General features: G+C 39.0%; 2 protein-coding genes and 1 pseudogene across 7 annotated transcripts; 1 reads left to right on the top strand and 2 right to left on the bottom strand.

The window, feature by feature from the left end:
* Positions 1 to 3,081, top strand: part of LOC148865961 (leucoanthocyanidin dioxygenase-like) — a 38,632-nt pseudogene extending 35,551 nt beyond the window's left edge.
* A 4,023-nt stretch (positions 3,082 to 7,104) lies between these two features.
* Positions 7,105 to 12,747, bottom strand: LOC148865960 (glycolate oxidase 1). Of its 5 annotated transcripts, none has more exons than XM_088980905.1 (12): positions 12,410 to 12,747; positions 10,754 to 10,915; positions 10,291 to 10,415; positions 9,485 to 9,531; positions 8,964 to 9,041; positions 8,726 to 8,850; positions 8,464 to 8,530; positions 8,318 to 8,380; positions 8,103 to 8,172; positions 7,905 to 8,005; positions 7,715 to 7,819; positions 7,105 to 7,622 (listed from the first exon to the last, which is right to left on the bottom strand). In XM_088980905.1, exons 2-12 carry the CDS (start codon positions 10,888 to 10,890, stop codon positions 7,422 to 7,424), a joined length of 1,119 nt encoding a protein of 372 aa, XP_088837031.1. In that variant the 5' UTR covers positions 10,891 to 10,915; positions 12,410 to 12,747; the 3' UTR covers positions 7,105 to 7,421. The 5 variants fall into 5 exon arrangements, with proteins under 5 accessions (XP_088837031.1, XP_088837029.1, XP_088837030.1 ...); XM_088980903.1 differs by having other exon boundaries at positions 10,754 to 10,925; positions 12,410 to 12,742; XM_088980904.1 differs by lacking the exon at positions 12,410 to 12,747 and adding an exon at positions 12,236 to 12,393.
* A 6,763-nt stretch (positions 12,748 to 19,510) lies between these two features.
* LOC148865959 (uncharacterized) lies at positions 19,511 to 26,605 on the bottom strand. Of its 2 annotated transcripts, XM_088981434.1 has the most exons (7): positions 26,283 to 26,605; positions 25,583 to 26,095; positions 25,349 to 25,501; positions 25,093 to 25,224; positions 21,450 to 21,497; positions 20,891 to 21,327; positions 19,511 to 20,247 (listed from the first exon to the last, which is right to left on the bottom strand). In XM_088981434.1, exons 1-7 carry the CDS (start codon positions 26,527 to 26,529, stop codon positions 19,636 to 19,638), a joined length of 2,142 nt encoding a protein of 713 aa, XP_088837560.1. In that variant the 5' UTR covers positions 26,530 to 26,605; the 3' UTR covers positions 19,511 to 19,635. The 2 variants fall into 2 exon arrangements, with proteins under 2 accessions (XP_088837560.1, XP_088837561.1); XM_088981435.1 differs by lacking the exon at positions 21,450 to 21,497 and having other exon boundaries at positions 26,283 to 26,603.
* Between the last annotated feature and the right edge of the window lie 268 nt (positions 26,606 to 26,873).

Genomic DNA, 26,873 nt, shown 5'->3' with positions numbered 1-26,873 from the left:
CAGTTGCTGCAACATCGCCCTAAATCAGTGTCCCGAGATCATGTAGACTCAAACCCTATACGATCTCGGCCGCATTAGGAAGCTGACACAAGACTCTTTCTCATCAAAGATAGAACCATGTCTCCGAAGAGGTCAAAGTGAAGTCATCCATCTCATGATGATACTCTTAGGAGGCCTTGAACCGAGCAACCGCCTCCTCCTCGGCCTGGGACACCCACTTGTTGGCCTCCTTCCTCAACGCCTCCCGCTTGGCCTTTAAACTGGTGATGCAGTCCTTCAACTTACAGATCGTATTAGACCGCTCCTCAATACCGCGCTTCAGCTCGGCCACCTCGGCCTCCAACGTGGCCAGCCAATCATTCGTAGCTTCGAGCTCGGCCGCCCAAGCCTTTGATCGCTCAACCTCGACTTGTCGGCCTCATAGAGACATCTCACCGGCCGAAAATGATCAACCGTGGCGACCACCATACAAGCATTGTACAGAAGAAATCAAGTATTAGTAGGAGTAACCAACCAAAGCAAGTAACCGGTACAAGCAAGAAGACTCACCACAACTAGTTGAAACATGAGTGTGATCTGTCCCTTGTCGTATCAAGTAGCTTGCGCCTTATGGATGGCGTCAATAGACCACAAAGCATATGCTCGTGGCCCACCCCCCATCCTTAGATTGTCCTGAGGTCGGATGTTCCATCACGATAGATAGACTACGGAGTCATTGCTCTTTGGCACATTATCCCGTAGAGGGGAGAGCGAACGATAGTAGTGCCCTCCTCTGGATCGGCTACCACGACTGGGCGACCTCGCCCTCTTTTGTGGTCGAGGAGTATGCCCCACAAACGTCAGTTGCACCTTTGCAGAATGGAGCTAGGTCCCTTGAGCCGCACGGGACGGCACTCTTTCAGCCGCGACCCTCATAGAATAGTTGATCTCTTCGTGGTTCACCATTTCGACACCTGCACAATCCAAATGATGAATTAGTATAGGTCATACAGCTCAGAAAAGAAGACAATGGAAAATCGGCATGACAGACATACCAACCTCCTCGCTCATCAACCCAGCACTAATCAATTTTGAGAAGGACATGTAATTCAACACATCGACCTCCTCAATCATCTCTATAGTCACCCTTTCTTCCTCGGTGAGCTGGTCCAGCTCGGGCTGCTTCACCTTGGTCCTTGACTCCTAGAGCTCGGCTGGTAGAGCCGAGCTTTCAGGATAATGCACGAAGAAGAATCTCTCCTTCTACTACTACACCAAAGACGGGGTCCCGATCAACACCTTGATGCATTGCTTGGCCGAGTAGTAGTAATACCCCTGTTGGTGATGCTGCAGCTAAAGGAAATAGGTGATCATCCCTAGGGTGAGCTCGATATTATGGATGAAACAGTACGCCATCAGACCAATAAAAAACCTAAATGAGTTAGGCATCAGCTGTAGCGGCAGTACCCGGTACTGACTAAACACCTCGACCAGTCCCTCGTGCAACGTGAACCTCAGCCCGACCATCAGGTTGTGCTCATACACATAGAGCTCCCCTGGCCAAGCATCTGTGGGCCTCTTCCCAAGCATTGGACATCTGGTTTCAAACTCACTAGGAATGCAACACAAACTTCGGATCTGGGCCATGTCTCCAGGTGTTAGACATCATGGCATGGTTCCGAACCGACAACTGACATGTATAGGAAGATCAACCACCCTAGTCGACGGCCTTTCCTCTGCCACCTTGGCTTCAGTGAACCGCTCAATATGAACCCACCAATGTTCTCGGCCTCAACCCCTTGGTCACCAACCTCGGGAACATTGAGCATGGTAGTCTCGGTGAGAGACCCTGGCTCGAACTCAGAACTAGAAAATGAAGTGGAAGCAAAGGAAGCCGAAGAAGAGGAAGAAGATCAGGAAAACTCAGCGGATGAGGAAGACATCTTACTAAACTCAGGAAATTAAGACCGCGGAACTAAAGCAATCACCAAGCAACCGAAGACTACCTCTCGTCGAGCTTTGAAAGCACTCCCTTCACAAACGACAAAGGGGAAATGCGCTTCACCCCCTTTTATAGAGCTCCCAATAACCCAAAACAAAGCAAATCAACGGTATAAATTAGGCATTGCTCTTTGACACCTCGGGAAGACAAAATGATGTTGCCATCTTTCGCATGTGTGAAGCCTTGAAGAATGAGGTAGCGCTTCTAACAACCCATTTCGGAGACAGTGCGAACATTGACTCGGATGGTTTAGCCCAGAAAGCTGGTCCAACCCAAGCCATTTGACCCTGGCGTCGTACTCAACCATAGTCAACTTCATGTTCCTTAGTCAAGGACCAAAGTACTCTTCCGTGCTACACCTCGGCCGAGCACTTAACTCGTCAAGTTTGAATCTGGGGGAGTGGTGTTTGGGTTATGGTTGAGCTGGCTTCGAACACCATGTGTCACCTATGTGGCAACCCCATCTCTTCGGCCATGTTAGCGCTGTGTCACCTCCATGGCCCAGCCTATCTTTTCAGTCACATCGACACAACATCACGTGGATTAGTGTGACCAAGACAGGAGAGTGGATAGGGACAACCCTGTTGGAGATTAGGTCTTATCCCGAAGACCTTGAAGATTGAACTCATCCTGACAACCCTGGTAGCCTCATCCGACCAGGACACGAGTCCTTGGCTATAAAAAGGTACCTCCCACTCAAGGTAAGGGATACAATTTCTGACTTCATACCATTACTCTGCTCGAACCAACACTGTTCTCCAACTACTTGGACCGACCCCCACATTCTTCAACTAACTTGAGCGTCGGAGTATCTACCCAGGGATAACTCCTTAGGCCTCTGACTTGTTTCTTGTTCACAGATCTTGGTGTGCATCTCCATCCTTCCACCTAGGCTCTGCCTAGTTGGCAAGGATTATCTGACTGTGACCTCGATTCTTGCATTACCTAGGATTGAGCAGCATAAAAAATCATCCTCAAGCCATTACTGGAGCTTGTCACTGAAACAGAGCTAGAATGCTATCCGCCTCGCACCTTCGCTCAACACATTCTTCACAAAGCTATTTCGTAAGACCCAAGAAGGGGCCCTTCTTACTAAATGAGTGTATCGCGATTGAGCGTTGGATTACTCATGGAAATTTGTTCATTTATTTTGACTTCTGCTTGTCCCTTTATCTCCTCCCTACCTACTCCTCTATCATTCTTGTTCAGTTTTTTATTTGGTTGATTATCTCTTAGGGGGTGTTCTTTTTGAACCTAGATTTCCTACTCACTTTTCCTACCCACTCTCTACTCGCCATGAATTGCAGCCACACATCTCTCAATTCATAATAGAGATGTGTGGATGCAATTTACTACAGGTAGAGAGTGGGTAGGAAAAGTGAGTAGGAAATCCCATTTAGTTCTTTTTTTGGATTTGGAGCAAGGGAAGGTTGGTCAATGGGATTTTGGTTCCCATTGACCAAGAATCACATGTTCTTTTTTCAGCTTTATGTGGGGAATAGGGAAAATTTATTTTCTTAGGTATCACTTACCCAGGAAAGTGATACCCATGTCCTAGGTGGGTAAATAACTTCCCACCTAGGGGGAAAGTTGCTAACACTTGAATGGTACAAAAATGCCCCTTTAATAATGGATTTCTATGGCTAAAATGGTCATTGCCTTATTTACTTGAGAAATAAAAGAACATGGGTATATGCACTTTCTTGGGCAAGTGTTTCCCAGTAAAAACTTACCCAAGTAATTGCATTTACCTGTGTAAGTAACTTATCGAAAAGCGAACGGGGCCTTAGAGGAAAAAATTAAAATGGATAAAAAATTTGACTATTGGTTTTGATTGTAGCGAATGTTTGATAAAAAAAATTATATGTTACTTGAACGACATTTGTGTCTTTCCATATGCCACTTAACAGTTGGTTAACGATTAAGTACTAGATTGTTGCGTTTTGAAAGTTCAGTACTAGATTGCCACATTTTAAAGTTCAATGACCAAATTGTCACTCGAGCTAAAGTAAAGGGTACTAATCGGGAATTTTTCCAAATCAATATTGGTATCGGATACTACCATTTTCTCAAAATATAACAGTTACGTGGTGTGGCATGTGAGTGGATTATGACAGATTGTGACGGAATCCTAACGACAGAGGAGTAATTAGTAATTGTCAAAAAACTTGGGGATACTTTAAGAAAGTAAATAAACAATAAGGATAGAGTTAGTCAATTAGCTAAACCATAAGGGTAGTTTAAGAAATTTGTCATAAAATAAAATTCAAAAAAAGAAAATAAAAAATATAAATATAAATATAATTAGGGGGATTCTCTTGTGATGTTTTTTTATCTGTTTTGCTTTATTTCTTATTAATATGCTCTTAGTTAATTAAATAGTTATTTTTTTATGCTTGTGCTTGCAATGGAACCCCATGTTGATGGCACCTATTGGACTCGGGAAAAGTGTCCTCTCCCATCCGAGTCTTACCTAGATTGGTTCATCTAGTGTCTTGGGTTTGGAGTCACTATCAAACAAAAAAAAAAAATTAACAGTTACAATTTGAGGCCAAAAAAGGTTTTTTTTTTTTTCCACGAAAATAGTAGGGCATGAAGCCTTAGAACACATAGATAAAGAAAAGTTACTCAAAACAAAAAAGATTACTTTAATCTAACATTGGAGCACAAAGCTATGGCCTTTGAAGTTTTCATACAGCTTTTGACTTGGTCAATGGTTTTTTATAAAATTTTGGGATTCACTAAAACCAAACCTGGAGTCATAGCCGGGTGATGATTCAAACTATTCAACCGGCCGAGTCAAAGATGGGTTGAAAATACTACTCCTTGGTGGCTAACTTTCCTACTTGGATGAGACAAAATTGCCCCCTTTTAATAATGGCTTTTTATGGCTAAAATGGCCATTGTCTTATTTATTTGGAAAATAAAAGAACATGGGTACTCAACTTCCCAAAAAGTGAAGAAGGCCTCAATGATTTCGTTGTGCTTGGTACTATTGATGTTTCAACCTGAAATGTTTTGGGTTGAATCACTTTCATCTTGAAGAGTTCACATCTGCACCCCACAAGGGAGCGCCCCTCAGTGCCCCACAGCACATCCCCACCTTGTATTGGGAACATCTCCCGATAACAAGTACTGGAGATGATGAGACATCACTAGGAGATGTTCCCAATACAAGGTGGGGATGTGCTGTGGGGCATTGTGGGTGCAGATGTGAACTCCATATTGAAACCCAAATACCCCTCCCCACATGGATTTCCATGCAAAGTGTATTGTGGCTGTTTTGACTCAAAATGATCTCAAACCAAAAGCCAAACAGGCAGCGGCATAGTGAGGAACTTTTTCTAATGGGGTCATAGAATAACTTAAAAGATAACAATACATAATGAGGGAAAACATGATTTGAGAGGTTTTTCTCCTTTCTTTTCTTCTAATTGTCTTTTAGTTCCCTGTAATGATCGAAATACCCTCTACTTCGTTTGTTCATTTGGCATTTCAATATGTCAATTTTTTTGACATTTTCAAATGCGTAAGTCATAGCTCAATTAGTCTAATAGTTAAAATAAAATGTCCAAATTGACCCCATCCTCTTATTTTTTCCTTTTAGCCCTACTGCAGATGTTAAAACACCCATAGTGTCAGATTGCACATACCTAAAAGCTTAAGCTGTTAGGTGAGGTTCCTAGATAGGTTTTCATTCTCTAACATGCCCCTCACATGAAAGCCTATTGGGATTGAAGTGTGGAGCTGTATACAAACACAAGCCCACCAATACCTCATGTTAAAATTTAATTAATTATAATGGGCAACAAGAATGGAACACTAGAATACATTTGGTCAAACAGGCTATCATCTCAAGGAACCATGCAGCCTAAAAGCTTAAGCTGTTGGTGAGGTTCCTGAATAGGTTTTCATTCTTTAACATTCACTCTTTTCTGTGGATGTAGAGGTTCATTCATCAAAACCTCCAAGAATGCAATGTCTTACTCCAGACATTGACAATCAGTCCACTGCAATAATGGCAAGAAATCCCCAAGATTTATCATGCCAATCACTTTGAAAAAAACTAACTTCTTTGCCTCACTCTCCAGTGATGATCAAATTCAAATTGGTTCGAAGAGTCCCACGGCAGCTTGGGGTAGCGCTAGGTACAACTGCCCAAACTGCTGAATTGCTTTGGATGCCCTGACCATGCAAGCAGTCCAGTTCCCAGGTTCAATCTGATTTGGAACACAGATTAAACCAACATATTGCATTCCAATATGTTTGAGCAAGTGAGCAACTGAATCTGAACCAGATTGAAAGATGAAATTTCAGAGGAGATACCTTCTGATAAATGGATCAGATGGCCATGCCATCACCACATTCATCTTCTAAGAATGCTTTTAAGTTTCAGTAGTTTGATAAAATGAGCAATTCCGAATAACAGATTGCTAATTTCATAAACAACTGCAACAATGCTGAGACACTTTTCATCCACCTTCAAGTAAAGGAGAGAACTGATCATTTCTTCAATGAAACCATCTATGGTCTATTACAGTTTCATTTTTCAAAACCCTTAAAATTCAGGAAAAACCTCAAAGGAATAGGTTTTGTGCAGCACACTGACTCTATTGTGGAGGAGATTCTGGAGTCTGAACTGATTCCCTCACATTGAACCTCTAAAACATTCATGTCCCAAATAGGCCAACTGAAATGTCGACAACTGAAGCAGCATAATTGGCTTTGGGAGTTTTTCTATCAGTAATAGATAGAAGTTATGATTGCCAACATATAAAGGGGGCAAAGTGATTGTATTTACAAGATTACAGTAATGCAAACTCAAAGCTTCTATTGAGCCTTTGCTCCTGCAATGCCATTACAGCTAATGCCATTCTCATATTCCAGTTGACAACATAAACAGATGTAAACTTGGGTTTATCAAATCTATGGTCCCATTAACCATGAATATGACAGGGCTCACCAGTACCAAATGGTTGAAAAGTACTAGTTATTTATTGCACCAGCTCTCAGTCCCTGGCCTTTGAGACTCTTACAAGGCGTTAGGCACGCACCAGGTACTGTACTAGAGGTTTTCAGGATGCCATTTTTATGTACTCTTTTGAGATTCCTTTGGGTAGTGCTGTTGTAATTTGTGGGTATCAACTATCAACCCACGCTTTCATACTATCCAAGAATAACAAGTATCCTTCATGGGAGTTTAGAATACTGTATCTTTTGAAACAATATCCTGGTTCAAAGAAAGAATATACAGAAAAAAGGCTATTATGGCCACTTATGGAAGTACGATTAATCATCATTAAAAAAGATTAGGTTCTCTAAATTATTTCTGGACTCTCAAATCTTAAATAAGCTCTCCCAATGACATCAGGCTCTTGAAAAGATAAACCTTAATCATACTGTAGGATTATGTTGGCCTGTTGTTGAAATTCAAGAATGTTTATAACCTGGCTGAAGGCAGAGGAGGGAGAGGACGAGGATGGTCCCATTCAGTCACAATGTGGTCACGGGTTATCTCCTTGAGTGAGCGGCAACCACTTAATGTCATAGTCATCTCAAATTCATCACGAAGCATTTGGAGCACCTTCCTAACACCAGCTTCACCTTCAGAAGCCAAAGAGAATACCACAGGCCTTCCAATCTGAGATCGAGACCAAGGTCAGATTGGCTAAATATATAGACAGTAAAATAAATGGGGCTTCACTACCATGATCCTGTGGATTATTTACTTACAAATATGCCAGAAGCTCCAAGGGCTAGTGCCTTGAAAACATCTGTTCCACGCCGGACTCCACCATCCAGGAAAACAGGAACTTGGCCTTGTGCAGCTTTAACAACCTAAAGTTAGTTCAACAGAATCTCTTATGTCAACACCATGTCATATAATCTCAAATAAATGAAAGGTATAATTAAGGAACTATACCTCTTCTAAAGCCATGATAGTAGCAGGGACATAATCAAGTTGACGAGCTCCATGGTTTGAGACAATTATTCCTGCTGCTCCAGCTTGTATGGCCAACCGTGCTGCATAGTCAACATACAAGAGGGTTTATTTATAAAGCATTGCTGGAGAGTCCACAATAAAATTAGAAAAGAGAGGACTTTCAAATCTATTACTCACCATCCTCAGCAGTGAGTACACCCTTCACTAGAATTGGCAATTTGGTGATTGTCTGAAGCCACTTCACATCCTGTCAAAATCCATCATAAAAGTTTCAGAAGAGTACACTTTTATAATTCAAGGAATAGTTGTGTCCATCTCTTCATTATTGAACTATGATAATGATATTCTCGAATTTGAAGAAAAACACAATTACTGAAGTTTCACTAACATACCTTCCAGCTTAGAGATCGGTCAATTTGTCCAGCAACGTATGAGGCAAGTCCAGAATCATTTGTCTGTATTTGGCCCCAGAAAGAAAATCATGAAGGATAATATTAGTTAAGGGCCATAATGAACCATGAGAGTTTTTGTTGCTCACCTCGTTCATCTTTCCAAGGTCCAACCCCTCAAAATTCTTCAATGTCAAGAATGGTGGCAAAGTAAATCTATAGAACAGTCAATTAAAAGGAATTCAGATTCTTAAGAAACAGCAGAGTAAATATATAACAAGATTTTTCTGCATACATACTGTCAAAAACCTTACGACTCAAAACTCTCGTAGGTTGAGTTTACTCTATAAAGTTAATAAATAACCCAACCTAATCATGTAATTGTCTTAACAAACAAAATTTCAGACCCACCTGTTCTTGATGTCAGCTTCTCTGCGACCCAATCGTGGAGTATCAACAGTGAGGGCAATTGCCTTGAAGCCAGCTCTTTCTGCTCTTCTCACAAGCTGAGCAACTACATTCCTGTCTTTGTATACCTGAACAATTTTCAGGATAGTCATTTACCTGATTGAGAACCAAAAATGGAAAAAGCACTTAAAGAACCAGATCAACAAAAAATAATTAACAAAAGGAAAATAAGGAAGCCTACATAGAGCTGGAAAAAGCGAATGCCAGGTCCTGTTGAAGCAACCTCTTCAACGCTAGAAGTAGCCCATGATGACAACGTCTGGAATAACAATCATGCATAAACAGAGTGACAAATGTATACTAGTTATGTAACATCCATGAAGCCAATAGAAAGAATGTTTGTTCTGCATATAAATTCAGAACTGTGTAAGTATAGGGAGATTATAATAAAATATACATATATATTTATTTACTTATGAACAACAAATGGTTTGTTGTGGAAAGGAATTTTGTTTATATTCGCTTAGCTTATCATCACTAATCACATCAGGATCCTATATAGGAGAACATGAGTAATCAAATCAAACATATAAAATTTTCAACAGGATGGATTCTTTTACCTACATTGCTCATAAGCTATTGTTATTTAGTTTGAACAATCCGCACTCAGACAAATGTTGATTTGGAGTTAATGGGTTGATGCTTGTAAGAACATAATTAACTAACAAATTGAAATGAAACATAAAGGATGAGAAAGCAAACCATGATAGTGCCAGCGGCTGATGCTGCTCTTGCTGTCGCATACTCTCCTGCATAAAGATTATATTTTGGGGTCAGACATGTTTCTCTTCTTTCTTAGGAGAAATAATTATGGTTAAAATTTTAATTAATAACTTGAAGAGCTTCCTTTGCAGCTTGACTAGCTTATAAGTTTTAGAAAAATTACAGTCCTTGAAACTCCTTAAAAAAGAAGTTTTCCACGACTAGGTAGTCAGTCTTAGACTCTTAGAGCACAAAAACACAACCAAAGAAACAAATATCTTAATTAATCTCCAACTCCATTGAGCTAATAGACCAATGTTTAGAATCGTTCAGGTGTTTGAAATGTGTTAAGCCTAGTAGAATTTCTAACTGAAAATATACCTAGAAGCTCAATTAGTAAGAAGGAAAGTTCCTGTATCAACTCAATTAGATAGTTGATTATGGTGCACATGAGCAACCCAAATTTCTTAAAACTCAATACAGAAAAAACACCTTTTCATAAAGGAATAGGATTAAACAAATTATTCAAAAACATTGCTTTACTAAATATCAAGTGGTCAACCAAGTTTGGAGTGAACTTGTTCAGATTACCTCATTCAAGATTACCAAGATATGGTTCAACAATACATTTCCAGAACTGAACAATGCATTAAAAAAATACCCTGTAATGACTTGATATGACTCAAATAACCCTAAAATAGTATCATTCAAGTACATGAATAAGTTTCAAATTTTGTTTATATTAGATATTTCTGAGTTTTACTCAAGCATGAAAAACGGGCATGTGTACAGAAACAGGGGATTACCCTCAGGGTGAGCCATTTTTTGCATGGCAGTGGGAGCAATCATGATGGGCATTGATATCTTGAATCCCAAGACAGTGGTGTTCATCTCTATCTTGCTTACATCGATAAGAATACGAGGACGAAACCTATTTGTACAAACAAACAGGGATATTAGTAGAATCACCAACATGAACTCCACCACATTTTCACACTAAAAGAAAAAACTACACAAATTTGCTTAAAGGGAAAGCTCATTGGAAGAGAAAATCTTGGTTCAAAAGTATAGAACAAATGGGACCTGTCAGAAGAAAGCAAGTAAGCATACAATCAAAATAAGAAACTGAAAATCTCTTTTTTGGCTTTTCCACAAGAAGTGCTTTGAGCATAGAGGAATTCGCAAACACTAGGATTTTGGGAATGTAACCAATTGCCAAAGTTGGATTCTTGATGACCATAAAGGAATAAACTAATAAAGTAAGCTTACAGAATCCTTGAGAATGCATTTCTGTTTTCCTGAAGAGTCCATTGGTCCTCTGCACCTGATGCATAGTAGTCATACACCATCTTTGGCAGTTTCTGCTTTGCAATGGCCTCATATTCCATAACATTGGTTATCTCCATCTTTACAAATGAAGAATTTTTCTCCCTTGAACCACCCAAAATCAATATAAGAGAGATTCAATAAAAGTATATTTTTTGCACAAACCTACAAAAACTGATTGCAACTAAATTCTGGTTTACTATCATGTAAAGAATTAGTTCTTGAGCCCAAAGAAACAGAAACAGGAAAAGAAAATAAATTTTTTACAGGCAATAAGATGATATATAGATAGTATTAAAGTTAGTCATTCATTATTTGAAACTAAAGTATACAGTCACATCAAAATCTGGGTAACCAAAGAGACAGGAATCCACCGAGATAAGTAAGAAATAGCTAAAACAGAAAATAAAATCCCTAAAAAAATATATCATTCAAAAACTCAAGTAAAACCAAAGAGAATGTAACATGTTGGAGTTTTATTTGTTTGTGATTCAAATCAAATTTAGTTTAACCCCAGTTTTTTATTTTCCAACATAACATGTAGAAAAATACTAAGATCAGTCACTGTAAGACAAATTTAGAGAGTAAAGATAGGTAGATGGACAAATTCATCTGAATCTCGGAAGATTAAACAGACTTGATTGTAAAACCTTTTATTAGAATCTATTGATAAAGGATGCTGGGCCACAGGTTACTTAAAAGGCAGCTTGCAGAAAAAGCAAAGGAGCTTAAGACTGACTCACACTAAAAAAGACACAAAAAACCGCATACTATTCTATACAGAAGATCTTCACATTCCCAGCAAGAAAATAGGAATACTGAATCAGAGGTCACATTATAAAAGGAGTTCCTTGAAACACTGAAACGCTAGTCCTAGAGAAAGTTTTGTTAACATTCAAACCTTGCCAGTACCAACCAAAAAAATAAAACAGCTCAAATTCATGATCCCAGTGAAAGAGTAAGACTGAATTTCAAGGAAAATCCTAGTAACTTGCAAATATCACCACTAAACAGCTTGCAATCAAATTCCCGGAGCAAAAAGAATAAGAAAAAAAAAAAAAAAAAAAAAACAGAACCTGATAATCAAATTCTATTTAAATCATAGTTCCTGAAAGAAGCGGCAAGCTAAATCCCATATAAACCCCACTTGATAAAAACACAACTGACAGTATGTAGTCTGATCCATGTAAGTACCCAATAACGGGAGTACACAGCTGAGGTCGAAATCAAGCGAAAAAGTCACGTCCCTACTCCATACAAGAAAATATAAACTCAAGCACTCAGGATTTATCAAATTTCCACAAGACCCATATACAGAAAACACAATAGACAATCTGAAATGGAAAGTTTCTGATAATCAAACACCTACTTAACAAACAAGCTGGAATCACAACAGTTCAAACAGTAGAGAGGAGCAGAGCTGACCTTGGCTTCTTCGACTAAGCAGGAAAATGCATGAAAGAAACGAAGAGAAGAGGTATAGATAATATTGAAGTGAGAACGAAGAGAGGAATTAAAATAATGCAAACAAACGTAATGGGTAAAATAAAAAAACAGCACAAGAAGACAAAGGGGTTGAGATCATGGAGGGAAATTTACAGCTTTGTGGATCAGTTTTTCAAGGTGTGCATTTGATTCCGCATCCTATCATGCCAATGGGTCTTCTCATCCACATACGTATTCGTGTGTTCGAGAGCATTAGTTAATTATCAAACCAATCCAGGAAAATTAAAAAATCGAGAAAATTGAAAATAAGATACGTCTCTTTCTCTCTCTCTCTCAGAGCTACATCAGCCGAATAATTAGATGGGGTGGTGAAGTCTGGTCTTAACTTCGATTATCTCACACAAAAAATTCAAAATTGGCTGGTATTTTATGGAGAGAGAGAGAGAGAGGCAGTTCTTAGTTCAAAGGACTGTTACGATTCCTTAGCAACGACTCTCTCCAGGATCTTGTGACGATCAGATGTGCTTTTGTGTGCTGTGGGTGGTCGTGTTGGTGTTGGTGCATATCCCTTCTCTGGACGATTGTGTGCTAGTATAAACGTGGCAAATCCTGATCCCAGAGTTCAAATCGTCTACAATTTCCTAGTACCACTGGCCATCAAGAAACACCACGTCAGCTACCTACGACGGGACCCACGCATCAGGCCGACGATTTCCATTGTCATCTGTGCCACCATGCCTATTGATTATTGAATAATAATAGCCATTGAATTTCAAATAGCTTTTATCTTCTAAATAAGGACAAAAAATCGTCGTGCCACGTGGCTTGGTTATTGAAATGAAAGCCTGAAACTTTGTCGCACTCCAACAACAAAAATAGAGGTTGTTTTGCACATGGCAGGGTTTTATTGGACAAAAGATGTGGGCCATCCGGCAGGAACCGTTTCGCTAGCGTAGACGAGCCCTCTGGAGGAAGAAGACTCGAGTGGAGGCGACCCGTTTAGGAAATCCACTCCATTTTCTGGCGTCCGCTTGTGACGTTGTTTGTCTTGTATTGACCATGGACTCAACTGTAAACCGATGATTGTGATTGAGCAACTTGGCAATTTTTTAACCGTCCAATTGCAAACCTTTGATCTATCACGGGTAGTAACTTTATATGGAATCACACGTGGACGTGTGATATTTCAAGGGAGAATATTCCTATACACTGTTGTTGGGTCGTCAGATTGGAATCCAGAGACATCCCCACCGTCCATGTCTTGCCTCTTGCAGGATTCTGTCAGATTCGTAGCTGATATAAAAGCCGTCTTTTTATATATATACATAAGTCCAGTTCTTTTTTGGTCCGGTTCCAGCGAATACCACGGTAATGCAATAATCTTTCTTGTGGGCTACCTACTCTGGTTCACGACTAAATTTTGTTTCATTGAACGTGTGGTTTCGTCTTAGGTAAGTCTTGGACGAATGCTAATCACAATATTAAAAAGAGTAAGCTTTGGAAATTTGTCTTTGGCACTTTGTTGCAAGAATTAAGAAGGCAATTTTTCCTCTGGATGGCAGGAAACTGACGAGTTGTCATTTTGTGCTTTCTTGAGGACTGGGGATGGATTGGCGTTGTCCTAATAGAACAGCCAATTGGGGTTATTCTTGAGCTGACCCTTCCACCTGCCAAAACTACAACTCTTGTCCTTTTCTGATTGGATCAGCATATCTAGGGGTTGGGACATGGGTCGGGCTGGCTTAACCCAACTTGGTTCAGTCTGAAATAGGGCGCATTTTTTAGGATGGGTTGGCTTTGGGTAGACCATGGGCCAATAAAAAGCGCAACCAAACCCACCCAAAGCCAAATTTCTACATGCAATGAAATCATGTATATCATGCATTGCTTTCTGATGTTTTCATGAATTCATGTGAAGTGAAATCCACAGTATTCTGTAATTAACATAAAAATGTAATCGTATGATATAAAAACTTGTTCCGCAAAACTAGATTCAGATAGTGTGACTTGAAACAGCTTTAGGCCAGAGCTCTTTATTTATAGTCTATACCTATTAATATTTAAGGTCTGTTTGGTTTACTTTCGGGATTGGAATTGAACCCTTGGAATCAGAATCAGAATGGTTTAGTCCTATAGCTTGTTTGGTTTAAACATGAATTAGAATAAGCTGAAATGCTACGAGAGTTAAGTTGTGCATACCTTTTAAGGTTGGGAATAGGACCTTTATATAGGTGTTGTTTGGCATAGGATTCACACACCGTATCTGAGATCTCTAGGAAGACGTGGCTGGTCGGTCTGAAGTCTTCGGAGGTAGTGGCACATGTAGACCAGGCTTTGTGCCATATCCGGTTTCATCCAAAACATTCGATGCAGGAACTAACTTCCAAAAGACCCAAGAGTGACGAAATGCACACACGAAGGAGGTTGGCAAGCATGTCTCGTGGGTCGCCACTTGGACCTTAGTCGAGTCAACAAGTCCTCGAGGGAGGTCGCTCTTGCGTTGATGTCCCTTTGATAGGTAATGTTGAGGAGGTACCACAGGTCAGCCCTGGATGAGGTGCTCCTAGCCGCCCTGTCGAGGTGCCCAAGTTCGCCAGCTGGGAGCCTAAGACTCCATCAGGTCAGTGGAGGTAGGTTGCCAGCTGGGTTTCTAGTAGGTCAGTAGTTGGGTTTCCATCATTTTGGCTAAGACAAGTCATTGCCCTTGTGGTGTCGGGGTGTCGTCTAGCTGTTCTGAGATGCCATGTGTCATGATGTCAGAGGAGGGACAAATCTGCCCTCATCAATTGCTCTCCACTCCTGGGATGAGGTTGGTTTGGTGAAGGGAGTAGCTCGTTGTAAATTTTTAGTTCGAAATGACTGGCTTGATGAACTCGTAGGCGTTGGTCCAATTTGCTCCCTAGGTCAGAAGAGTCTAAAGGTTGAATGTAGCCTTATGCAGGACTTCGCTGTTTTGTCGTGGTGCTGAAAGTGAACTAGTCTTCATTTCCTCCATTTTTCTTTCCTTTTTTTTATCAGGTTGGCGGTGATATGCCGATGTCCTTTGAGATCAGTTTAAGTGTAGTAGTAGCAGTCAAAACCCAACCGAGCTAGATAGATGGTGGGCCGACCTACTTAGATCGGTCTACCTGTTGCTGATGTGTTTCGAGATTGGCTTGAGGGACCTTAGCTAAAAAGTGGGGTGGCTTCTCCTTAAAATCAAAACAGCGTTGAGCTTTCGAGCTACCGATGTATCTCAAGGTTGGCATAGGGGCCTTAATTAAAAGTAGTTTGGCTTTCCCTTAGAATTTGATTTGACTAGGTTGCCAAAGTAGATGGTCATTCTGTAGTATCTTTAAACATAGATTCATTTATGACATCACATGGGATTGATTCTCCTAGGTCTATGTTCGCGGGTCAATGCCGCACATGTACTGCACCTACTCCTGGAACTGTTGGCTACCCACTCCTACTGAAGCCATGGGGGGCTCACCTTGAGGGGGTGGCTCTACTGTCTGCGGGTCACCTACTCTCACAGGAATCATGAAAAGTTCAACTTGTGAGGCCGATTCCACATTCAACTAGTTGCCAACTCTCACGGAAGCCATGAAGGGCTCGATTAGTAGTGAAGCTTTGCAGTTGGGTTGGGAGGCAATTTGGGCCAAACTTTTGAAACTTGCTTGGGCTGGTTGTATAGTTCTTGCCCCCCTTGTGATAGCATTGTTGATACGTGCATCACTATTGGCACTTGAATGGTGGATTAGTGCCATTGCTACACTACGTTAGCCCTCTAAAACGCTGGTCGTTTCTCCTATGATAAGCCGCAAAGAGCTCAACTTGCAGGGGCCAACTCTACTAACTGTAGGTCACCAACTTGCACAAGAGCCTTGAAAGGCTCGACCTGCAAGGGCAACCGCAGAGTCCGTTGGTCACCAATTCTCATGGGAACCATGAAGGGCTCGACCTATAGAGGCACCTTGCAAATAGAGTTGACAAGGCTCATCCGGGCTGATTACCGTTGAGTGTAAGTTAAAAATGAGTTGAGAACCTGGATTTTAAGTGCAAATTTAAAATGAGTTGAGGTTAGTAGGGTGGCTCCCTAGTTTGTTGGTCATCAACTCCCATTGGAACGATGGAGGGCTTGACCTACGAGGGCAGCTCCACAGTCTATTGGCCGTCAACTTTTGTGGGAACCATGGAGGGCTCGACCTATGGGGGTGGCCTCACAGCTTGTTGGTTGTCAACTCTTGCGGGAACCATAGAGGGCTTGACTTGTGGGGGTGGCCTCACAATTAGGGCTGGGAGAGATTCTATTCGGGCGAGACTACTAGGACATGTTCGGGCTGATCATTCTGATTCTTCCCCCCTGCAGGGGTTCCTTTGATCCATGTGTTGTTGTTGTTGCTTGAGAATGCCATTACTTGAGGCTTAGAACATGAGTGACAACTTAGCTTTTGTGTAGCATATTCAATAGACGACACCAATTAATGATGCACAATCTTGGAACTCCCTGCTGGAGGATAGTTCGAATGTCGAGTTGGCGAGTTCCCTATTGGAAGGTGGCACAGATGCCGAGCCGGATAGTTTGCTGGGTCAACCTACAAACAGAAAGTGTTAGAGTACTCATGTTTCTTTACCCGAGGTGGGCACTTCGATACTTAAGTCAATGATGTGGAGATTTTGGAGAGAGATAAAATGCTAGAGAGCTAGAGAGCCGCAAGAGTTAAGTTGCACGTATCTTCTGAGGTTGGAAATAAGATCTTTATATAGGCGTTGTTTTGCGTAGGCTTCACGCACCACGTTTGAGATCTTCGGGAAGATGTGGCTGGCCAGTCTAAAGTCCTTGGAGGTAGTGGCGCAAGTAGACTAGGATTTGTGCCTTATCATGTTTCCTCTGAAACATTCAATGCGGGAGATGACTTTCGGAGGACTCGAGAGTGACGGGATGCACACACAGATGTGGTTGGCGAGCACATTTCGTGGATCGCCACCTAAACCTCAGTCGAGTCCACAAGTCCTCGAGGGAGGTCGCTCCTTGCGTCGAGGTCCCTTGGACCAGTAATGATGAGGTACCACAAGTCAGCTCTGGATGAGGTGCTCCTAGCCGCCTTGTCAAGGTGCCCAAGTTGTGTATGAGGTCGCCAATTGGAACTCCATCAGGTCGGTGGAGGTAGGTTGCCAGATGGGTTTCCAATAGGTTGGCAGCTGGGTTTCTATCATTTTGTCTAAGACAAATCATCTTCCTCGTGGTACCGGGGTGTAGTTCAATTGTTTTGAGATGCTACATGTCATGATGTCAATGGAGGGCCAAATCTACCATCGTCAATTCTCATAGTAGAACTATAGTATTTAATTCTTTTACCCAGAAAAATGATGCTAAACAAAATCATCATTGTGTACAACAAGTGCCATGAACCACAATAAAAATAAGAAAAGAAAAGGTTCCTTTTCCTATTTTTCTTATAACAAACTTAGGAAAAAGCACACAGGAAAATTACAGAAAAGCTCCCATTTTGAAGAATTTGGAGATAAGGTGAAGCTAATATAAGTTATGGATTAGATTAGGTGAATTTTTCCACCAGGTTGTATTGTTGTATGGTCCTCTGTATCTTTAACGTTGGGTGTTGTAGAAGCATGGTTTATATGATTCTCTTACTGAGACAGTCAATAATAATTTTGGACTCCCACAACGTGGAGGAAGTTGCAAAGTTCTATGTTGGTTCACCTTCTAAGTTGCATTCTTGGCTACCCATGGCATCAATTGTTGGTACTATTTGACGGGGTTTTGATGTGCTTACCCAAACCTGTGGAAGCCCCCTTCTCTGGGTTTGGTGAAAGCATTGAAGTTTATCTTGTGAGGATCTCCATCCTACTAAAATGGTGTGTCTGTTTTTCAGCTTTACATCAAGGTTGGCAAAGCTTTCACAGTATGAAATCAGATGTGTTTATTTTAAAAGGAAGGGTTTATTTTTCAAGCTCAAATTTTCAGTTTTTTCAGTGCTTATATAATAAGTACTTATTCAAATTTTTCTTCCAAAATTATCTCTAATTAATTTTTAAAATACCACTTATAAAACTGTTCCTAGTTGAATTTCATAAATGTATTTTCATAAAAGTACTTCTCATAAAAATTCTTTTATTAAAGTGCTTTCATAAAAATACTTTCATAGAAGTGCTTTTACGAAACCCAGTCCAATTGACACCCGTACTAGGTATAGCTAGTATTGACTTTGGATTAGACTTGTAGGGATTGGACACAAGGTTGACGTGGGTGGACTTCGCATTTGATTAGATAGTATTTGCAAAGTGTATGGTTTTGTTTTTGAAAACAAAAACTGCCACATCAGCAAAAATATGTTGATTTTTTTTTCTCATGTGGCAATTGTTTTTGTTTTGAAAAACAAAATCAATCATATTGCTTCACCCCATAGTCAATTTAAAGGATCCTCAATTAAGTGGATGTTTCATATTAGAGCCATAAATACCTATGCTGACAGAAGGTCCTGCTACTGACTAAAATAGCATCAGGTAATGGTAAGTGTAACATCCTTGAATGAAATGCACAACTTGGAACAGCATGGGGGTGCCATGTAGTTATATATTTGCTGCCATACTGAAACCTCTCCTGAAGTTTTTGATCATTGCTAAAACCTCTCCTGAAGTTTAGTAATTGCAATCACCTCCCCTGAACTTTCTGATACAGTTGTAAATAGACCCCCTTTGTTAGAATCCTTTAACAAGAGTCATAAAAATTGTCCAAAATAACCATAAAGTTACTATTGAAGCTGGTTTTTACCGAAAAAAAAACAATACAAACTTTATGAACAACAAGAAAAAGAGAATTTAAAGTTGCAGTTTTACCTTTGAGTGAATGAAATGAAGGATAAATTTGAAAAACAAATCAATTTCAGAAAAGTGATTGCAAGGATTTGAAGTAGTGATTCATATGAAGGAGAAAATTTAGAAAATAAATATTTTTGTCAAAATAACTGTATAGGTATTTTAACTCTTTTTAGAAAATTTTACTAGAAGAAATCTACTTGCAACTATGTCAGAAAGTTCAAGAGAGATGATAGCGATTACCAAAATTTAGGGGAGGTTTCAGCAACAAGCAGAAACTTCATGGAAAGTTTCAGCTATTTGCCCTTTTTATGTAAAATTGTCATTTCTCAAGTGTACAGCATCATAATTGAAGCCTTAATAATACTCTGTTGAGAGCAAAATGGAAATAATGATTCTTCCTACCGTTCTCAATTACTTATCAAAGAGCAGAAATGGAAATGAAATTCAGAAGTTTTTGATTTCCAAATAAAGATAGAGAAATATATACTATATATTATGGTAAATATATCCTACAATAGTGAAAATATAATCCATATATATGAGGCTAGGACTAGCAATTAAACCTTGGGTTCACCATTCTGTTGGAATATGGGAGACCCATATGTGGAATGTATAATTTCCACAAAGAGAGGAAACTGTAATAATGCGAATGAAGATAATGGAAGACAGGCAAGTAGAGTGATAGGAAAGATGACCCATTTAACTCGATGACCAAGTACAATGTAAAGGCCTGCACTGAATGCTGTTACCATAGCTGCAACAGAGATGAAGAGAGCTCCAAGACCAATTATCAACTTTCTAGGCAAAGCAATTAGAAAATCTTCTTCGTTGTAGCTTGAAGTTAGGATTGATAGGAATATAACTATTGAAGTAGTTGAGAAGAAAAGAGCCATCGCATCTGATACCACAAAAGCCATGAAATAGTTGGACTGTAAAAAGATGGGTATCCCTGAATCACCATTAATTCCACCTGGAACAGTAAAAGCTGCCCCAAACACCACTGAGGCTATGATTGTGGCCACAATCATGCATGGTGTTGCTGTTTCCTTCATCCATTTTTCTCCCTTTACAGCCAACTCCTTGTGATGTTCACTAAATAAAGCTCGAGGCGTTTTCCCTTCTGAATTTCTCAAATTTTGAAAGGAAGGGTCCACAATCTTCTCGACCCCCTACGCAGAAAAGGTTAGAGAAAATAAGTCATCAGGCTTGGTCCATTCAGGAGAGTCTCCATTTTCTAGGATTATGAGTTTGTAACTTGTTTATGTGGATGTGGTTTGCAATTAAAAGAAATGCTAACTTTTTTTTTCTTTTTTTGTTTGAAGTGGGGCTCATCAATGGTCCAGTTAGATTTGATGTGTAGATATCTTGTATTCTAAGGCCATCTACAACACCCATAAGTAGAAGCAATCTGTTGCAACTTGAAGGGGCTAGAAGGGCTAGGAGAAAAAAAAAAGGACTTGAATAATTGAAGTAGTAAGAAATGATTTAAATAATTAATCATAATTTCACAATGGTTAAACAGAATTAATAGGGGTTGAATTAGGGTTTGTGATGAACTTAGTCAAATCCCTTAGGGGTTCATCCATGAACATAAGAAGCCATTGCCAAACCACATTGAATCTTGTCTTCCATGTTCATGTGTTTCTCTAGTTTTAATTATTCACAAAAACCAGATGATGGTAAGATAATAGCAATTACAGTACCTACAACAGTAGAAGCATCGAGGTAAGATCTATCATAATCTATCAGAGCCGTTCACCAAATCGAAATATTATTAATTAAAACCATGGACCAATGGGTAAGAAGAATTGCCTTGAACCATTGAAGTTCTCGCTGCATTTGCAGAGCTGCACCAGAAGCTACATTAAGTTGTGGGGAAGGAGCCAACTTTGCCACCATATGCAACATGGTATTGGAATCATCAACTCTCAAAGAAGTCAAGAGCCTTCTACGTGCACTCATACCATATACAAGACTGAAAATTTTATCTTGGCGATGCTCAACTGCAACATGAAATATACTTCTTCCCTTCATTGTCAGCCATAAAAGATCAGGAAAATACTCACAGCACTGAATGACGACCTCAGTGTTTCCATGCTCTGCGGCTATGTTCAAAACGGCGGGATTGAGGAAGCACTCTAGCATCTCATCAGTTTCCATGGATGAAAGTTGTTCACAAATGCGATTTACTAGTTTGACAGATTGGATTTGCGTCAATTTCATGTCGCGCACTTGCTTGACCATGGGAACTACACAAATCTCACAAGTGAAAAAGAAAGAATCAATTTGACTGAAATCTCACAAGTGAAAAAGAAAGAATCAATTTGACTGAACATGATTTACTCGGAGTAACATAGGCAACAGGAGCTACCTAGTTCAGCCAAACTCCAAAATACAGCATTCAAACATCGGAGGAGTCCTGCCAGTGCCACGAGAGAAAAGAAAAAGCAAAAAGGAGATGGAGTAACGGTTTCGTATCTCATCACATAGAAGAACTGTACTGTACTTTATGTAATCAATGAAACTAAACTAGGGTGGCGGTAAATCTGAGTAGGCCTGTCATTTGTCAACGGATTGGACTCGGAGAATCCGTTGCCCGATTTGACAACCGATCCGATTACTCGTATTTGGATGTTAAAGCCGATTTGGGATCTGTTCCTCACTGAACCCGCCTAACATCGACCTCATTCACTTCTCACCTTGTATTAGAAACATGAATAGTAATTACAATTACGGGATATGCTCTCCATGTTGAGACCGGATCTGCTATTCACACGCACATCCTATCATGTATTGGAAACATCTCATGTACTTATTAGTTATTATTCATGGGAGATGTTTCCACCGCACAATGGATGTATCATTGGGGCGCCCATTTGTGAGGAGTAGATCCTGCTTTCTCCTTGTGTGGTAACTGGTAAGGACATGTCGTGAAGTTGGTGTGAGGCGTGTTCTGTGAGGAATAGATCCGGACTTGTAGGGGTGTCAATCGACCAGTTTTGGATTGGATCTTATCTGATCCAAACCTTACCAAATTGGATTTAGACGGTCCATTATATTTTTTGGATTGGGCCAATCCAAAATAAATTGGTCCATGCTCTTATTGGTCTAAATTGGACCGAAACCAAATTTTAATAATCCGATCATGAGGCCAAGCCCTTGTCTAATTTGAAATCAATCAAAATTGAAGTCGATATACTTTTATGGAAGTACTTTTACGAAGGCATTTTTATAAAAACACTTTTACAAAAGCACTTTTATAAAAGTAATTTTATGAAAAATATTTTTACAAAAACATTTTTATAAAAGTACTTTTATACAAAAGCACTTTTATGAAATCACTTTTATAAAGCAACTTTTACAGAAGTACTTTTATAAAAGCATTTTATGGAAGTACTTTTATGAAAGCACTTTTATAGAAGTACTTTTATAAAACACTTACGAAAGCATTTTTATAGTACTTCTATATAAGCACTTTACCGAAAAGCACTTTTATGAAATAACTTTTACGAAAGCACTTTTATGAAAGTACTGTATATAAGAACTTTTACGAAAGCACTTTTATGAAAGAAGTTTTACGAAAGCACTTTTGCAAAAGCAGTTTTACAAAAGTACTTTTATAAAAGTACAAAATACTTTTAAAAATGCTTTTATGAAATCACTTTTACAAAAGTGTGTTTTCAATGCCAAGATGGTATATTTTTGTAATTTTCGGATTTTCTTCATTTTAATATATTTTTGTAATTTTTTATATATTTTGTTTTTTATATAATTTTTTATATTTTCATTTGGTTTGGATTAGATTCAATCCGGTCCATTTACATTTTAATGGATTGGATTTGTAAGTGGACTCACATTGGACTGGATCGACTTGCATCAAATCCAGTCCAACCAGTCCAATTGACACCTATACGGACTCGTTAAAACCTACAATATTTTTTTTTATAAAACAAAAAACCTGCAATATTCGTTTAATAACAATGCGAGTTAATATTTATTTTTCTTTATTTTAATAACAAAAGAAATGCGAATCCAATATTTTAGATTTGGGATTTCAATAATAACTCCGGATTTAGATATAGTTGAACCTGATCCGAACTCGACCCGGTTATAGTCCTAAATCTTAACTCTATTCTTTGAGAAGCTAAAAATTTTGAGTATAAAAAACAACTATTCTACTTTTTTGGGACCTCCTTTGGTACGTTGGAATCCCTGAAAGGTGTTTCTTTAGAGTTTTCTCCTTAGGAATAAACAAGTATACTATAGTTATACCATTTAGTACAATTACAAACATATTTCTGGACTATGTATAGTTTAGATAATATTTATATCTTACTATATATACTATACAACTTCATATATATTATCTAATCATATTTTTTAATATTTATTATTGCATTGCATGGAAAGGTTATGCAAAACTTCTATATATATTAGTAAGTATGCACACATAGTAATTTCAGATTGCATTAATAATTCCAATATCCTTATTAGAACCATTTAAAAAGGATAAGTAATAGGTGTGCTGATGTATTTAGATTTTATATTTCACTTTTATTGTTAATAAAAATATTTCTTATTTATCATATTTATTTATTTTTAATATGATAAATATATGATATTAGACATGTGCACAAATTCTATAAACAGATTTCTGTGCTTTCTATATATATATTTTTTATTTTCATTTATTTTTTGAGTTTTTATTATATAATTATAACACCATGTGCTGACTTATTTGACTTGTAAAAAGACAGTATCATTTTTGGGCAACTTTAAATTTTTTATTTCATTTACATAATTAATTCTAAAAATAATTATTGTTTATCACTCTTATTTTTGTTTGTATCATAAGGTTATAATATCTTAGATATCTCAAAATTTTCTATAAATTTTGTGTATTTTTAAAATTTTTGTGTTTCTATCTATTTTTAAAATTTTTATTATTTAATTATGACATCATTGGTTAACTAATTTACCCAAACGATTGGACCATTATGGTGCAAGTCAAGTAGGTTGGGCTAAATTTAAGTTTAATGTAGACCCAACTCTATGCATTGGACCTAAGGCTTTAAACCAAAGTCAACCCTAATTTGTTCAACTTGAGCCCAAATACATATATGTACAACACAAATACTGAAATACATACACAATAATAAAAACAATACAAGATTTTACACTCTACATATTTGTATTTGTACTCATTCCAAACTGAGCCTGAAAAAAAAAATGATTTACTTAATTTTTGTGTGGATCATAAAAGTTAAATCTAAATACCGGTACCATATATCATATATCACTTACATGTGTACATATCACATGTTAATTAACTAGTTTCACATAAATTATACAACTAACCCCTTCCCTTAGCTTTGACATGGAGATGTTAACAGAAAAAAAGATTATGTCATGCTTTAAATATATATAAAAATCTAATTTCCCAAATATGTGAATATTGAAATATCCATTGAACTTAAAAAGCACAAAAAATCAATAAAATAAAAACAATTAAAGAAAATCTTGGTACCCTTTCTCTCATCTCTTATGATAATTTTTGTTTTTCCATTGATATTACGAAAAAGTACGGCCCAATGCAAATTTTTGAATTTTACTGCAAAATTATAAATATTTTAAATGTCAAAAACCCCCCTCACTATACACCAATATCCCCTTAAATTGACATCAATTTTGAGCTCAAGTGTACTGTCACCCTGGCATGAACTTATTACCTAAAACATCATGTTCGATAGGAACCGAATACATTAAAGAGGGGATGGTAAGATTGTGGCAATCACAAATTCACGATAGGCCACATTAATTCCGTACATGTGGGGTCCGTGATATACACATGCACGTCAACGACAACCCGCTGACGTGGAATATCGTGATTGGCCTAGTATCCTTCCGTCTCTATAGTGGATTCCGGATTCGGAGTCAAAAGGGAATAAGAAATTCAGCTGCAGTTAATTTTTTTTTGTCAAAACATAACTCGTTGACTTGATAGAATTGCAGACCTTTATTGATTTGAGCGTTCAGGAGAGAGCAAAGCCGATCAGGCACTTGCGTAAGGGTTCCAGATTCCGGTGGATTCTCAACATCTCCGTTGATCGTCTGTCGAGGGCTGCCGGATTGTTCCACGCTGATCACTTATAGACATAAAAGGCAGTCAGAATATATCTGAATTCTTTCTCTAACTTCTAATGAAGAGAAGAAGAGAGATGTCGGAAGTGCTTAACAGAGAAAAGAGAAAGGAGTGGTGGGAAAACTAACATGAATAGATCAATCGTTCTAGAAATCCATAGCGACTTCTACTTGGAAATGCTGAAGGTCTTTGAGATAACGCCAAGAGAGCAGTGTAACCAGATTTATCATCACGAGCAGTAGCTAGCTGAGGGTAGCGCTGGACTAGATCAAGTGCAGTATCTGTGAAGAGAAAGAGAAATAGATCGGTAATTGAACGATAGCTGATACTGATGATATCTTCAGCTTTAGGTCGCCACTCACCGTAGAAACCAGAGGCGATCATGAAAACTAATAATCGAACACCATTTCCACCTCGAAAAGGACTGGGATCTGCATCTCTGGTAACGGAGTAGAGATACCTTACCATCTTTGTGCTGCCATATGTTAAGGCACACAGAAGGGGTGTCGCGTTTTCATCATTCCTTATCTGCGTCAAATTAGGGTTCTTTGTTACCATCGCCTTGGCAGATTGGGTGCAGTCGGCCATGGCAGCATAAAATAGAGCAGTTCTACCCAATCTATCCTTTGATTCCAGTTGTTTAACAGACATTTTCTCCACTAGCTTCTGCACGAATTGAGCGTGTCCGGCACTAGCAGCGACACTTAGCGCAGTCATCCAAGAGACGTTGATCTTAGCAGCCACAGCGTCGGGATTCCTTTGCAAGAAAAGATTAGCAGCTCCCCAATCACCTCTTAGAGCAGCTTTGTACAGGAGCCGGAAATGATTCAGTTCCTTCAGCACTTGTCGATGAGTAAGGAGATCCATGATTTGATCTGTTAATGAACCAAACTTTTCATTGTTAGAGTAAGATTTGATACAGACGACAGAGAAGTGTGTGTGTGTGTTGTTTGTGCATTGTCTAAAGCCAAAACACTTTCAAGCCTGCCTGACTTTTGATTTGAGCTCTAAAATCACAAAACAGTAACTTAGTTTGTTGCTTACTGATCTCGGTTTCCTCACCTGCATCTGATGATGGGTTGCAAGTTGAACCGTTAGGATTTGTTCGACTGTTGAGACCTGGTGAGGTTGGTGTATCTGCAACTTCACCTTCTAGTAATGAAGGATCAAATGAAAATGATGCAGCTCGGTTGACATGATTGCCTTGCAAACAAGTCGATGCCATGCTGTATGTGTTATCATGCAACTTTGGGGGAGGATTGTTCTTCTGAGCTAAATACTGGCTATAGTTTCTAGATTCTGCCTTCATGTATAGTTCTTGGCTTCTTAATCCGTAGTTCGGTCGGTGTTCTTTTGTTTTGAAAAAATAGTGAAGTTTTCGTCAAGGAGATAACAGCGGGTAGGGACGGATAACGGATTATGGATTGTGAACTTGTCGATCGGGTTAGTATGTATGGTTGTGCTCTATCAAAACCCGACCTGGCTTGACCACGTATCAACCCGAACCTATCCCGGCCCATGAATGGATTAGAGCGGGATGAGATACTTGAAATCTATACAAGAAACACTTGGAAGGGTTCACGGATCACGGTATAGCAATCTAATTAAAGATATAACATACAATGACCCGAACCAATCCTATTTCCTAACCCG

This window comes from Nelumbo lutea, chromosome 3 (genome assembly GCF_056320005.1).
Source record: "Nelumbo lutea isolate HS-2025 chromosome 3, American lotus-T2T, whole genome shotgun sequence".
NCBI lineage: Eukaryota > Viridiplantae > Streptophyta > Magnoliopsida > Proteales > Nelumbonaceae > Nelumbo > Nelumbo lutea.
This window is presented reverse-complemented; position numbering and strand designations above follow the sequence as displayed.